The sequence below is a fragment of the Amblyomma maculatum genome, chromosome 3 (assembly GCF_055883805.1).
Source record: "Amblyomma maculatum isolate TAMU_Amacu chromosome 3, ASM5588380v1, whole genome shotgun sequence".
NCBI classification, from domain to species: domain Eukaryota; kingdom Metazoa; phylum Arthropoda; class Arachnida; order Ixodida; family Ixodidae; genus Amblyomma; species Amblyomma maculatum.
The window spans coordinates 186,598,903-186,615,104 of NC_139346.1; the positions used below are offsets into that span (position 1 = coordinate 186,598,903).

General features: G+C 42.5%; 1 protein-coding gene across 1 annotated transcript in view; it reads left to right on the forward strand.

Moving 5' to 3' along the window:
* The window catches only part of LOC146197176 (HEAT repeat-containing protein 6), a 34,553-nt gene that overhangs the window by 14,182 nt on the left and 4,169 nt on the right, over nucleotides 1-16,202 (forward strand). The window contains exons 15-22 of the mRNA XM_084598949.1: nucleotides 1,424-1,505; nucleotides 1,768-1,854; nucleotides 2,473-2,610; nucleotides 6,099-6,254; nucleotides 8,323-8,441; nucleotides 9,853-10,010; nucleotides 10,629-10,783; nucleotides 15,155-15,370. Of these exons, the coding sequence (XP_084455075.1) occupies nucleotides 1,424-1,505; nucleotides 1,768-1,854; nucleotides 2,473-2,610; nucleotides 6,099-6,254; nucleotides 8,323-8,441; nucleotides 9,853-10,010; nucleotides 10,629-10,783; nucleotides 15,155-15,370 (1,111 nt within the window). The remainder of the gene's footprint in view (nucleotides 1-1,423; nucleotides 1,506-1,767; nucleotides 1,855-2,472; nucleotides 2,611-6,098; nucleotides 6,255-8,322; nucleotides 8,442-9,852; nucleotides 10,011-10,628; nucleotides 10,784-15,154; nucleotides 15,371-16,202) is intronic.

Genomic DNA, 16,202 nt, shown 5'->3' on the forward strand with positions numbered 1-16,202 from the left:
TTGACACGTGTTGCTCCGATAGTCATGTTCTATTTGATTCTATTCAGCGTATCTAGGCTATGGGGTGTTCAGGGATTTAGATTAAAAAGGCAAGTTACAAGGGCTTTATGTGCTTTCCGAAAATATGGATTCTAATGTATATTTCTAAAATAACTCATACTTAGTTGTGTTCTCTGCTAAGCTATTAGCCTGCATACAAGTTTTGTGGCAAGGCTAAAGTTTCTGTCAGCACCAGCACAAATAGTCCATGTGAACGGCATTGGTGGCTGTTCATGACTTTAGTAGAGCTGGGGCGCTAAAGCAGAATGTCAGGGTATAAAAGTATTGAGAAAGTAGTGCGATATAAACGGTGCCAGGTTGCTAAATCATCTGGTTGTATAAAGAAAGAAAACATTTGAGTGGTTCAAAAGCTCGTGTGTTACTTCGCCCAATCTAGACACACCTCTGTGGTGACTGAGTGGTTAGGGCACTCGACTGCTGAACCCAAGAACACAGGATCAGCTCTCGGCTCCGGTAGCTGCTTTTCGATGGAGGCAAAAAGCAGGGCACCCATGTAGTGTGTGATGTCGGTGCAGGTTAAAGAACACTGGGTGGGTGAAATTTCCACTGCCCTCCACTACGACATCCCCCGTAGCCTGAGTCACTGTGCCGTGTCGGACCTTGTAAATCAGCTCAAAACAGAAGTGACAAACAAAACAAACAAGAAAAGTGTAAACATCTTTTTTCTTTAATACAAGGTCGCCATGGTTATTCACTAACTGCGGCAGCAGGATTTGGTGGCCCATCACTTAGATTGTGATGGGCATTAAAAAAATCAAGGTGGTTAGAATAAGTTTAGAGTCCTCTGCTAAGGTTTGCTTCATAGCCCAGATGTTGCCATGATGTGAAAAGCTGAAAGTTCTCATTTGGTACTAATATTGTAGATGAACATTCTGGTATATCTCTTTTCGTTTCAGTCATTTTGTGTAAACCATTAAGTGTAAACTCTTTAACGGAGGATTAAGGCCAGGTATATAAACTCTTGTAATGCTGTGGCTTTTGAGAAAATAATCATTTGTTATTTATTATGATGAGCCCAATGTGCAACATGGCTGTTCTGAATGTCTGGAGAAACTGCTGCTGGACAGTGTGTTCAGTCCACATCCTTGTGCCATGTGACATGTTAGCCTTTTCGTTGAGTGCTGAGGAAACTTAAGGCCCTGCGGTCTTTATCGCAAATAGTTGTCATCAGAAGTTGTGCATAACTATGGGAGGTGCTGTTGGATAGGAACATGCAGGCCTTAGTGTAGACCTATGAAGCCAGAAGCTTCATTGTATCACACTGAAAACTAATGCATTTATGCATTCGCTGCTCGGTTCGGTCATTGAATAGCACACTTGCTTAGCTTGTTTTTGTTTTTTTCTCTCTCTCTTTTGTTTTCAGGAGGTCTTCCGACTGTGTAGTGCCAGCAATAAAAACTTGCCTTCAGGACACCAGCTTGACCATAAGAATCCATATACTAAAGGTAAGCAATGCTCAGCAGCTACAGTTCAAGACTGCCATAAAAGCATGAGGCATTGCTTTCTTTTCTCTTCTTTTTTTTTATTGGTAAAAGATTCTTACTAGAAAATATTTTTTCTCTTTTATGTAAGCTGCTAGTTTAGCATTTTAGTTTCTTAATACATTCTGCCGGGTCTCGTCATGACGACTCAAGTAAGACATATAGTTTCCATGTCTGTTTCATGCTTATGTGATGGCTAATGTAGGTCTTGCTTTATGTTTTGCAGCTTCTCGGTGCATTTAGTAAGAAACTGAGTGAAGGTGCAAGTCTAAAGGAGGCAGGAAACTTGAATGCCGTACGTTGCATGGACTTGGTGAGAACATGTTACATAACTCATGAATATTACTAGTCTGGTGCGTGCGTAGTGCATGCACGTAAAAGATTGAAATGGAAAGAGGAAACTGTGTAAACAAGCTGTTTTAAGCGGCACTTTATGGGCCTGTTTCGCATTCTGTGAGCCAGAGACTTAGTATTTCATGTACTGTCTTTTTGCGGACTTGCCTAATTCAAAATAACAGAGCACTGAATGAACTTCATTGTATACCAGTGACAAAATTAACACAAAAGCTGCATAAAGCCCACACAACTTTACGACTGGTGGCTCTTGCTCCATTTTTATTTATAGCCTTCTTATTGTTTGCGCTTTTGTCCATTTATTATTGCTTTGGGCATACCATACACATGTTTGAAAATGGCTAATGCTGTTTGCAAATTTGTGAAAAGTATGAAGAATATTAACACTTTTGATATTCTCAGCATACAAATTTTTTTATGGAGCTGTGAGGTGCCATTTCTTGCTGTTGAATTGGCTTGAAGCTTTGCTTAGAGCTACAAATTTCATTGTTCTTTGTAGTATCTGTTAGGTTAATGTCTGTAGCATTTACAGCTATATTTATGTACTGGTAAATCTTGGTTACTTGCATGTTTGCAGGGACGGCGTCTTTGGTTGGACTGCCTTCTGAATGGAACTCTGCAGTCTTTTCTTCAAGATTTCTCAGAACCCATGCTGCAAACAGAGAGCTGCAATTGCCTTTCTGCAATTGGCACAGTGATCTGGGATTCATTACCAGTAAGTTCATGTTAGTGTTCACAGCCTTTCTCGACCATACAAAAAAGAATAAAGTCACTAAAATGGTAACGTGTACTGCATTTGCAAACCTGTTCTGCACTGGTGATGGGTTACTGCTGTATGCATTAGCATATTACTAGCTTCTAGTTAAAAATGTTATTTTGACTTTTTGTATATGCTGCTCTGTTTCATTACATTGCTGATACAGGCACTTGTGGGGAACGAGAGTGCTACTGTAAAAAACTCATGCAACACGCGCGCTGGCAGCATTTTTTTCCAAAGCAGTGGTAGTGAAGTTTAAGAGAGCGTGTCTCTTGCACCCACACAGTCAACCCTGAAGAAGATGTCGAGTCGGCATTGAAACTTCAGTTTTTGTCATGAGACTCCTGTCCGAGTGTCAGTCTTTTCTCTCTAGTCTTCCTCCAATCTTCCTCCTGACCATCCAGGTCTACTGAAACGTTTAAAAAAAAAAATTTGACGAGTGCAAATAAAATAACTACAAGACCGCACTTAAGTCTGCATAAGAGCCGATATGACGAAAGCTATTTTACAGGACTGCTTTCATTAACTGCATCATTATTGTCGGCGCTACTACTGCCACCACCATTATCGTCATCATCATCATTGTCATCATCACTATTGCTACCCTATTTTGTTATCAGTTAAATGCACCGTAATTGTCATCGCTACTACCATCATTATTATTATCACTGACTGCATGCAGCATCACCGTCACTACTGTCATCATTATCATTATTACTAACTGCATCATCGTTATCATCGCTACTATCATCTTTACGCTAGACAAAGAGAATTACGATCATTTTCTCACGAGCCCGGCATGGAGTAGTGGTCTGCGTGCTTGGCTAGGGATCGGGGGGTGGGGATTAGTGGTTCCGCTCCCGGTAGAAACGACAATTTTTATTCTTTAAGTGGCAGTGCAATGGACGTTTTCTCATCATATTTTCTGTGCACAGCGCTCATGAGTCAAGAAAGTTTGAAACTCTCTTTTGGTCCATGTAACCTGCTTGGGTCTATGCTAGAATTTAGACAAAGGGGTTCAAATGTGTAACAATATTCTCGCTACTAAATAATGCAATAGTGCGATCTACTCCTGTGATATCACACTATCCATCTTTTCTTTTAAGCCGCTACAACTTGGCGTGTCTTGTAATTCATGCCTTGCAGGGAGGCTGGCATTGCAGGTGATTGGTACTTGCTTATGATCAAGCAATTAATTTATAGGTTCACAGGAGCCATGAAATTCTTTAAAAAAAATATCAAGTATTTCATGAAGCAAAGAAGATCACTAATATACCAAGCAGAGGAAAAGCTCTTTCTTCAATGAAGATATGTTTATATGCTCCCCCGATTCTAGGTTCATCAGCAGAAGTTTTGTTCTCTTGGCATTATAATGGCACGATTGTAGAGGCCCCTTTTTTTCTGTGGCAGCAGAGTTTTTAAATATTACAAACTGAGAACAAAGATATGCAATATTCCTCAGAAAGTCTCTCATGCATTTTAGTGCATTTTTCCTTTCACGCAGAAGCAGTCACACACTTCTTTTCGATGACTATGATCATCAAAAAGTTGGCCTTTTATTGTACGTCACTTTGGTATCTCTATTTCTTGTCTTGCTCGGGTATCTCATGAAACAGCGAAGAAAAATTTGCACAGTGTTCATGGCTTTTATTTAAAGAGGATTTAACTGGTTTTTGAAACAGATTCGATTTAAGACAGAAAATCTTGTTATATTTATACAAATACAGTAATACTGCTTTCTAAAGGCGCTGGTGTCAGGATTCATTGCATAGAAGTCTGCGGGAACTTTACTGCCAGAGCTGTAGTGCTTGACGGCCTCACTTGCATGAGCAGATGCGGAAGCATGTTAAGGCATTAGCAGAACTTGGTTGGCTACCCGACAGTTAAAGGAATTGCAATCTGGACTTTCTATCATTCCTACAGCTGTGCACAAATATGTCATCAAAACAATAATGTATGGCTGCTGACAGTGTCATGCAAATAGCTGAAATGTGTGATTTTTCACAGAAATTCTTCGGATGCTGGAGGCCTTCAGAACAGAGCTCCAGTGCTCCTTTATGGGCAACCAGCGCTAGACATTTATTATGCCCCTCTTCTGGCTAACCTGCTTTTCACAGCCAAAGCTGGCTGAGAAAAGCAGGCTTTCTTCAGAAACCCAAAAAGAATCCTTCGTGTTGGTATTTAAGAGTTTTCTCATCCATCACAGCTTGTTCCCGGGGTTTGGGCTCTATCTGGGCACTGTTTGGGATTCATTGTATCCCTGTGCTGCTGTAGTTGCAACCTAATCTTCAGGGTTTACACCTACCTCTTTACACCTACCTATGACCTGTTATTGCAAAAAATATTTTCTCTTGGAATCAGGTTCAACGCTGAAGCTCATTTCTTTAGATTCGGTTTTTGACATATAAACCTTAACAGCTCACTGTTGTGCAATCAAAATTTGTTCATTTCATTTGTTCATCCACTCATCGTCTTATGCCAATTCACTCATTCCTCACACTATCATTGAATGGAATAACTTGCGATTGAACATTGCTAGAGAAACTAAAATAAAAAATTCCAAGAGCTACATCGCTGCGACGGAAATATGTAAAATATTTTGCTGTTGTTTTTCTTTCCTCCCTTTTATTGTTATGTTTAATTAATGTTTCTTGTTGCACTTGTCCACTTGTTCTTGCTAATTGTATCTTGGTTATTATGATTGTATTTCCCCCCCTTTATGTAGTAGCCTCCTTTGGAGGGCCGTTAGGGGTAACTCGAATGAATAAATAAGTAAATATTCATAGGTATGCAAGATAAGGTGTTGTAAAATGGGTTTCCAGCATAGTAGCTTGTGGCTGGTCAGGCTGGTGTAATGTCTTTGTTCCTTTCTTTCTTTCTTTTTTTTTTTTTTGAGACCTTGGCACAATTTTAGAGTGGTATATGCACCACGTTGAATACTACGTACAGACAACTGAGCTAGTCATTGGCCTTTTGCACTATAGTGGTCTTCCACGTCAAATCAATCTATGCTTGGCATGAAGCATCACTGTTGGAAAACTGGTGAATTACCTCAGTAGAATTTTTGCTGACGCTGTGGCATTTTTAGTGTCCACTCATCTTCTGCCTGTGTGTTTTTCCTACCGGAAACATGATTCCTAGATCAAAGACAATTTTTGTGATGCCATATTAACCGATCGGGCTAATCATGATGCTTTTAAGATTTTTTGGTTTTTCTCACTCAAGAACAGTTCACAGTCTGTGGTGACGCTGCTCAGCTGTGCCAGTGCTCTGTGAATTCTACTTTTTCCCTACTGCGATTGGGATGTGACTCGTGTGTTTGCTTCTCACTTGGGTTGTGCTCGAAACGTAACAAATTTCAACCCGTAATACAAGCATGTGCCTCGTCCATATTTTTCGCCCGTGTGCATGTCTTTCAGTGCCTTCATTTCGCTTCACCTTTGCAGGAAGATCGCAAAGTGCTGTGCATCACTGTGCTGCTTGGTCTCGCACGGTCTCCAGACAGCAATGGAAATGTTGCGGAGCGGACAGAGGATTCCTTCGTGCGAAATGCAGCCATCCGATGCCTCAGCATTTTCTGTATGCATGCATCCCTGCGGGAGGTATGTGAATCGCATTAGCTTACAATCCAAACTGAGACTTGAGGCAGGGTAGCACAATTATCAGAGTTCTTTTAGCGCAAACGAAGACGACACAATAAAAGACGTGGAAGATGGAACAGGGTGCTAAGAATGAACAACCTAGCCCCACAACACATAGTATCGTAGCATGGTTATCTCGGCTGCTTGGTCTTAGGTTGTCCGCTGGTGCTAAATTTCAGAAAACCAGGCAGAATGGGGGGGCGTGGATTCATATCACAGCACATGTCAAGAGATTACAGTTTGTAAAAAGAAAACTGAGCAAGTCTTTAATTTCTCATATGATACTTCATCTGTGTATGATTGCTTTGCCTATCTATTTACTGTCAATTTGAAAGTTTTTTTGTGAGCTTAGCTATCATATGCACTGCGAAGCATTTTCAGGGAGTTCAGAAAGGGACTAAGGTGTATAAAAGAGGAGCAATAAAGAGAGAAAGAAAAAGGCTGGGGGGGTGGCTGGCTCAGACGGCAGCAGTAAGTGGCACTATGGGGACATGCATGCACTAGGATGGATGCGGGTGGCGATTTTGCTAACTGGAACCAGTTGATGTGTGCATATGTGGTCTGCAAATGATTGGCCTCAATGCTGCTTCACTATGAATAGATGCTTCCAGTGTGACCTTCAGTATAGTGAACTTCACTAGTATTAATTGGTGCTCATTTTCATTGCCTCCCTCACATTTTTACCAAAGATGATGACCTGAAAAATGTTGGGATGGATTGGTTATTCTGTCTATGATGCTGGAGATGAAAGTTTCGTTTTTAGATGTAACTTTATTTTGATGAAGTGTCATATGAGTAAACCAAGAGAAATATTTTTTTCGAGTTTCTCTTTAGAGTTGTAAGGAATGGACATCTGTGTGTTGCATCCAAATATACTATTATGGATGAGGAAGAAGAGGGCAGTGGTGGAAGCAGGAGCACTCGTGCTAGGCCCGCCGCGATTCATTAAAATCATCTCACGATCATCGGACATCTTCTCTCTGTTCTCTGTGTTAATCGGCTTGCTGCCCCTTAACAACATTTGGTCATAGGTGTTGGATATTTCATTCCTCCTCATCCTGGCCCAGAGCTTCAGCGCCCTGAGTCTTCTTGCGCCGTCGACAGAAAGTCTAGGAGGCATCACTTGGCTGGCTCCCAGCCTGCCGGACTCTACGCGACCTTGCCGTACGTTCCACCGCCCCATCCCCCTCACCCTGACCACTAGAAATGGCGAAGGAGAAACTGCGCCAAGATGCCACCCACACGACCAAAAGACATGACGAGAGAACCGAATACCATATGACCCCACTGACCCGATGTGCCGACCAAAGACCACAATGACCCAAGACATCGACCAAAGACCCAACGATCCAAGACGCCGCTACACATGAAGACATCACCACTGCCCATGCCATGCGGTGCGTGCCTTGGCCTCGGCCATCGGGTTTTGGCGACCTGTGGCCCGAAAGCTTCCTGGGCCAGGCTTCATCAGGGAATCACCATAGTGGCAAGCCGTTGCCTTCTTCCTTTTTCTGTTCTATCTTCAAGCATCCAGTCATGCTCATCACCATGCCATGGACCTTATCGACATCGATAAGCTTCCTTGTCTACGATTGGGACGATCACCCAGTGGTCCCGGGTAATGTTACGGACGAGGAAGAAGCAGGCAGTGGTGTGGTCAAGAGCACTTGCGCTAGGCCCACTGCGATTCATTAAAATCATCTCACGGTCATTGAACATCTCTCTGTTGTCTTGCCACCCCGTAACAATACGATCATTGGGTTTTACTGTCAGGGTGCAGTTAACTGTTTGTTCTTGTCCATGTACTTTCTAACTTACATTATAAATGGGTTTTATGTAACTGGGCCAAGTAACTCTATTTCAGTTATGAGCAGTGCATTTGTTGGCTTTTCAGTTCTTTCAACTGTAGCTTCTGAGTACCGCTTTATTTACAAATATGAGGGATTGATAGATGTACTTGTCGCTGTCTGCCACTTCTGTTAATTCTTGCCTCTTCTTTCTTGCGTTTTTTTTCTGTTACCCTATACAGGACCTGTTGTTCCTCATGGACGTTGGTGAAATTTCCGTGGAAGCACTTGAAGACCCCAGTGTTCGAATGAAGGCATCCTGGGCCCTGAGCAATGTGACTGAAATGCTTGCAGAGTTGAGGTGAGCCTTTCTCTGTAAGTGCAATTATTTGTGAGGCAAATTGGTAACAAGAAACAGTGTGCCAAAGTAATTCTTTCCCACTGTATATGTATACACCTAACTTCATAGTGTTGGGACTCTCTTTTCAGGTGAGCTTGAACGGACCAGCCCATTTGTTCATCTTATTAGAAGTTTGTTTTAACAGAAGTTCCTTCATGTGCATGTGAGCATGCTCGTTGTGCCCATATACCTATATGTGCCTAGAGAAAACAATGAACGAATAGCCTTTCAGAGCGAGGATAATTGGAAACAGGGTGTTTGTAATGCCATGCATGAAGTGAGCGTAAGAGTCGGGGCATGAAACAAGATCATGTTATGCTACTTGAAAATGGCAATGGTCTAGCTTTCTTTCTTCTTTCCTTTCATTGCCTCTTTCTTTCTCACCCTATTTCACAGTGGCCAATATTTTTTCGTGTATGTGTGTGTTTGCTTGCATGTGATTTTTGCTTATCATACCGCTCCGTGCATTTTGAACGTACACCGTAGGGCAGCCACGCATCTCTCCTATCTTGCCGGTCCTGCAGCATAGCTGTTACCAATTCCATGAGCAGGCATACCACATATGCTGTAGGCAATGCATGTTGCGCCAATACCTTGCCATTTTTGCACCATGGTAGTGCATGTAGTGACACCGCATCACTTGAAGATGGGGCCTCAGAGTTTTTAAGCCCCAAGTCAGTGCGCAGATACACTTTGCGCAGTGTGTGTTTCAGTTTGTGGGAATGCAACGCGATGTGGTGATCTGGTCACGTCGGATCTTTGTGGTGGTGTGCTGCTGCTATATGACTTTCCAGCAGTTTTCGGTGGAAGTGCGAGGCATTTCTTGGAAGTGCGCAATCAGACCTGTAGAAACATTTTGCAGATTTTTTTTGTTTTTGAGTCGACAACGCTGTTGAGATTGTGTGGGGCTGTTGTGCTTTGCAATCGCTGCACAAAGAGTATAACCGAAGGATATATAAAACAGTTTGTCTTTAGCAGATTCATTTACATTGAGTTCTATGGGAAACCAACGAAATTGTCTCCTATTGTTTACCTTATCTCAAAATTTGTCTTAACTGGAGCCTACTATATATACCATTCTTACAGGCTGCACTTGCTTTGGTGATGTTTTTGGTGGTGGTGTCTGGCTAGATAACAGCTAGGGATCTGGACTTTGGCTGTTGTTGTAGTACCATTACAGTATGGAAACGTCAGCAGGTTTTTTTTGGCTTTGGTTTAGAAAGATATATCTGCATATTAACAAAAATTTTGTTGCGTTTTCTCGTGAGCCATAAGGCAGAGAAAATGTTCACATGCTTGTTTGATTTAATTATGGTTGGACATCGTTTTTGGGGGCACGGTATAAATTTCGCTTCTGTGTTTCTGATTGCAGGAAGAGTCGATCAAAAGTGGCGTCTGAAGTACCGAACACCTTCATTTGCCTACTCGGAAATGCGGCCGTTCGTGTCCAGCCTGACAAGAACCAAGTGCAAGCAAATGCTGTCAGGGCACTGGGGTGTCTATTACAGTTCGTCTCTACAGAGAATTTAGGTGACCAATTGTGCCCGACAATTTATTTATTTAATACACACTCGTTTTCTCAGTTTCGGGTTGCCAAACAAAGGTTCTGACATCACAAGCGAGTACGATATCACTTGAGGTCCACAAAAACTGCAAATTAGTAGATCTTTGTCCATTCGCTGTCGTTCTGCCTAAGGATTTGCATGAATTAAAACTGCAAAGCAGCAAATGTATTGAAGCTTTTGTATGCATCAAATTATCTTTTCTAGCTTGTAATGTAGCCTTTGTTTAGCAACCTGAAGCCAAAACTGAAACTGTGTGGCAAAAGAAATGCAATTGTAGATTGTTTATCGAGTGTAATTGAATTTCACACAATGATACATGTTTTTATACCAGTGCCTTACACATAATAATTCCAAAGCAGAAATGCACTAAGAAAAAGAAATTTGATATTTCCGCACCTTTGAGGCCTGTGAATACCATAATTGAATGCCCAATGGGAAATGATCTTTTAGTAAATTGTGCATAAGTTGCTAAATATTACTTGGTAATTAGCTGAACTTTTTTGCCTGATACGTACAGCAGTAAATGGGTGTGCCTACGGCGTCCCTTTCCTCCCTCTCTTCTTGTTCCAATTTCCGCAATTAGGTGATGAAAACGTCGAGGAGCTCGTCACCAAATCGGCAGCGTGCTTGGTCCAGAGTCTCGGTGCAGGCCTGATGAAAGTGCGCTGGAATGCTTGCTACTCTCTGGGCTGCCTCCTGGGAAACACTGACATTGTGTCTGCAAACCATGTTGATGCGGTATGTAGCTGCAGCTTTTTAATCAATTGGCTTCCCTGCTAATATACTACAGATGTATGATTGAGAGTGATGTAGTAGCTGCAGCGCATGTGCTGTATTGCTACGCATGTTGCTTAGCAACGCAGCATTTCAACACAGTATTTCAGAGCTTTTGAATGCTTTCTTTCTCGGGAAAAAAATGGGGCCAGTTTAACAACATCAAATTGGAAACATCCAAGTTGGACTTTTGTCGTAATGCTCTGCTGCCTACGTTTTGGCCAAAAAAATTAAGGCAGTAGTGCATGAAGCATTGGCTGCCTAATCTCATGCAATATCTCGAACACAACACCGATAAAAGTACAGGCATTACTGCATACCTCTTTGACAGTGTCCACTTCGTTTAGTTCTCTAAAAGGCTTTAGCGTTTAGGAATCTTGGTGCCTGTTTGCAAGGACACCTTGGCTTACTGGTACTTGCAGTAAAAAATAACAGCACAGGCATTATGGTACACGCAAATTTCTTAAGCATGCGGTGGGATGTACAATAAGGTCCACTGTTAAACAGAATGTGCGATCACTTGGCTTACACATTTCGTATGTGCTGCCATCGGCAACTGGTGATGATGGGTGGCACCATGTGCATTCTGATGAAGAGCAGCCGGCGATGGTTACTGCACATGTACCTTGTGCCATTGTTTGTCACCGGGTCTCGTGGGAGAGCTTTGCAAAGCGCTGCAGCCACGCAGTTTCATGTTCCCTTTAGCAATGGACTGTACTGTGCAGGAGTGCATCATGCATCTGGGTACTGCCTGGAAAGACTTACCGTTGCACTGTAACTAGTTGGCTGAAAATGTGGGGTGCCCATGCAGCTGATGTTGAGGATCCTTAAATAGCCATTTGAAGAAAATACTGGGAAAGAAAGAGCTGTGATTTGTTTAACTACAGTCGTTATGCTGAGTGTGTGAATGTCGTACAGGGACGGTATCTATGGTAGTGCTTGTTAACAACCACAAGACGCTTTTTTATGTACCAGGTGCAGTTTATAAGCTCACTGATATTGGCGCCTCTTTTTCCACATTAGGTGTTCAGGAGTTTTGCGCTTGTTATCAAAGACATGAAAACATATCGGCACACTTGGGCAGCACACTCTGCATTCACGAAGTTAAGGAAATGAATACTATATTTTATAGTGTGTAGGATGCACCTTTGTATACTCACCCCTCATATTTAGAGAATCTTAACAAAAAGGCTGGTATATAAAATGCACCCTAATACAAGATATTAAGACGCACGTCAATTTACTTAGTTAATGCAATGGGACTTGACTATACATGCTCGCACAACTATCTTAAAATTCTCTGTGCCTGTTGACATATTCTTTACTATGTAGCGTGAAATTATGAAAAAAAAAAAAAGAGGCAGCACTCATGCCCCCCAAAAAACTGTTGCGCAGGCATAGTGACAACACTTCACTTTTAGTCGAAGCCTTCAAAGGCTTCCTTCATTTTCGGATGCATTATCAAAAGTCGACATGATATTGTTAGTTCTCTTGTGGATGCTGGTTTGTGTATGTCCACTTTGCTATTTGCTTAATCTCCTCTAATCGCTTAATTTGCACCTCTGTTATCTTGCACACATTCGTTAGCATACGGTCATAAGCTACCCAGAAAGATCACTGGAAGATATTTATGAAGCCCTGCTTAAACGAGCCATGCAGACATGCCTGCATGGTGTAAAAGGTGCGTGTCTTACTTGTTGCCCTAGTGTCCTGGAAGGTTCGATTCCCACCTCATCCACCCACCTCAAATGAGAAGCCCAAGTTGACAGCTCCTGCCAGTTGAATTAAGCCCGAAGACCAATTGGTGCACAGCCATGTAACCTTCCATCTACCGCCTGTTTTTTGCTCACAATGCCACCGGCAGATTTTTTGCAGAACGGGGCCTTTAATATGCTATCGGCTGATTTTTGGCGGCAGCACTGCTGAGGCATTGTCTTTGCACTCAAAATCACTGATGTGATCGTTGTCAGGCTCAGCTGCTGATGAAGCTAGCAGGCCAGCATTGCGGAAGCCTGCAGTTATTGTTGCCGTCGTAACTGCACTCCAGGCCTCATAGACTGACTTCGCAACTTAGTTGAGCAAAGCGCACCTCATACGTGTAGTTGTGCTGTAGCTGCGATTACCTTCGGTTATCCACATCACCAAATGTGGCCCAAAACAACTGCGGTTCACAGAAATATCCAGAGGCTTCAGAGTCTTAGTCATGCGGCCAGGTATTGTATTGTAGGGTATTGCAGGGGTGCAGTTTGTTGCTTTGAACTGTTTTCAAGTTAGATATTGTGTAATACACGCCCACATGCTCTCCATGACCAGAAGGCCCTTCTGGGCATGATGATGAAAACTTTTTATTGAAAATAAAAAGGGAGGGGGATTTATGGGAAGGTTGGTCGGATTCTTAGCCCGGCATTCCGTTGACTAAGGCCGCCGCCCTCGCTTTTTGCATGAGGGCTCGCTGGTCCTTGAGGTCCGAGCTGGACAGGGCTGCCTCCCATCCTTCCCATGTTGGCTGCTGTATAGTGTCTAAGACACTATTGGCCTGGCAGGCCTATACCATATGGTACAAATCTGCTTTCTGCCCACAAAATTTATAATCGGCTGAAAAAGGATTCTGGATCGATAGCGTGAAGCTTTACTGGATAATTAAATGATTAACTTTTTAATCCGCATAAATTCCACTGTTCTACTTTATCTAATCCCTTGGCTGGGTCCGGAAACTTTTATCTTGATAAGCGCAAGTGCTGTAGTTCGTCAGCTAGGTTAATAACGGTTATGGGGAGTCCGAGACTTAAGGGAGGGAGGAGGAGGGAACCTGGGGGAGAAAAGCTTGTACGGCGGCACGTGCACGCTCATTTCCCCTCTACACCCTGATGTTCTGGTACCCGAATAAGCTCTTTGTATGAAGCGCATACCCCAGATTGTTGTTTCAGGATCTTGCAGGCTAGTTGCGCAATTCTGCCCCGCACATAATTTCTGTGCACAGTCTATGAGTCCATAATTATGCATTCAGAATTAGGATGCAAAGCATCGGCAGAAAAGAATTACATCCGGGTGCTTATAAACGCATTTTGCAAGCCAGACTCATATCATTTGTTCATCCATCCAGCCCTTCTCGTCATTTTCAACAGTCAAGCCAGGCGGACAGCTTTCATTTGGCAGCGTTTTCTGCTGCAGAACCACACAAATCATTACTGCTGCCATTTCATGATAAAGTTTGACTAAGAGCAGTGCACAAAATGAAAAAAAAAAAGAGAGAGAGATAACACTGTAAGATATACTAATGTATAGGATGCACTAGGAAAATTTTTGTAAAAAAAAAAAAAAAAAAGGAAAAGTCTTATATACAGGAAAATACAGTAAATCATTTCAAACGTGGAATGGTGCACTATTCTCTTTATTGGTTGTTTTTAAGTCATTTCAATGGAAAGTTTTATCCTCGCACCTGTTGGTGGCTGGGGGTGTGTGAACGTTCAACAAGTTTGAATTGTAATTGTATGTGAACAGTATTCTCATATTTGAATGAACCAAATAGTGTATTTTGAGTATTCAAACCAAACTGAACATAAAGTTTTCGAATAGTAACTGCCACGAGGTTCAAATATTCCCACCATAGTACTTTTTCCCAGTGACTGTTCGAAAAACGGGGCCCACACACCGACGGCGCATACCATCGTGCAGTGATTGGTATGTTCAGGATAAAGAGGTCAGTGCCACTAAACAGTTTATTTTTCTGGCAGTGTCCACATTGCCCACGCTTGGCTTGTAAGACTGGATGATGTGGCAGAAATCAGGCAAGTTTAGCAAACCTTACCTTAATGCCTGATCTTGGAAGTCAAGGCTCACACATGCTATCGCCTGTGTAATGTCCTGAGCAGGGGCTTAACATAATTCTTTTTGTTGCCAATAAGAAAAGGTAATTTTTCTACATATATAACTTGACACTCATAGAGTTAACATACTAGGTTCATGTTGTGCTCCCTTAGTAGTGATTAGATTTGCATCTTTTAACAGCTATGTAGCTGTGACACCATATCGTTCCGCTGCTGCTACTGCTTTACTCTTTCATACTATTGCTTGTTTTGTATGATTATTGGCATTGAATGTGTGTACAAACAGTCAATTAAAATTCGATTCGGTTCTATCACTATTTGGTTCATTTTCGACTTGGCGTGGAAGCTACATTATCTACATTCGATTTGGTAGCAGAGGTACACCAGTCTTATTCATTTCAGTTCAGGAAAAGTACTATTAGTGCACCCCTATAAATAGCAATCATAGCGTGGAATGTGTGCCTGTTTTTAAAGGAAAAATTGGTGTTTGCACTGTTTGGCTTTTCAGGGTACTGTATTTACTGCCCTGCTATCAAGCCTCAACACGTGCAGCAATTTCAAGGTGCGCATACAAGCGGCGTCTGCGCTGGCAGTGCCAAAGGAGCGAAACACCTATGGCCGTGTCATGTCGACTGTGTGGAGCGGAACGCTGACCGCTCTCGAAGGCACCAAGCAGCAGGTGGACTACCGAGAACTGCAGCACCAGGAACAGCTGAGGGAGCAGGTGGGTTTTCACCCGGAAGTGCAGCAAACCCTGGAGCAGTGCCACTTGTGGGAGCTTTTTTCTTTCTTCTTTTTTTATGCCTTACTTTACTGCCCAGGCTTTTGAAAGGATGGCGGAAGATGTAACTGTCGAGGTTTCACGCATGTATGAAGCTATGAGCAGTGCCCTCGAAACGCATGCCTCACTCTGAATATCTAGCCATCATTATCCTAATCGCATTCATTGCAGGCCAAAGGAATCTCTCTTCTAAAGCTCTCCAATTATCATTTTTACTAAGCGTGGTCTTGTCAATCTTTGCAAACTTGTCAATCTGGCTTCTCCGCCAAACTTTTGCCCACCCTCGGGTACAGTTGCCTTCCCGTAGAATCTACTCTTCTCATACTGGCTTGGCATTTTTTTCCTTAATTTTCATGATATCATTGGCTTGTGTTTGTTCTTTGATCCACCTCCGGTATGGATTCCAGTTTTTAGCACATGATTTGTCAAACGTTAGTTCTTGAATTTTTGAGAGGCTTCAAATGGTTTCAGAAACAAGGAACAGCAGCATGTCATCAGAACGCATCTCAAAGAAAAAAAATTCTAGAGGGCACTTTGGACCACTAAAGTGCGATGAGGCGAAAGCTATTATAGCGCGGTGGATCGTAGCCCTTCACTATAGCATCTTTGTCTACCTCTCTTCTTTCATTCCCACCTTCCTTCCTTCCTTTACGGCATGGTACATGTGTCCACGGTAAATAGTGACAGATACTGCGCCTTTTCTATCCTGTAAATCAATTTCAAACGCCGCTGATGTCTGTTGTACTAACGTCTCCTACACATCTGGGTCTGCTTC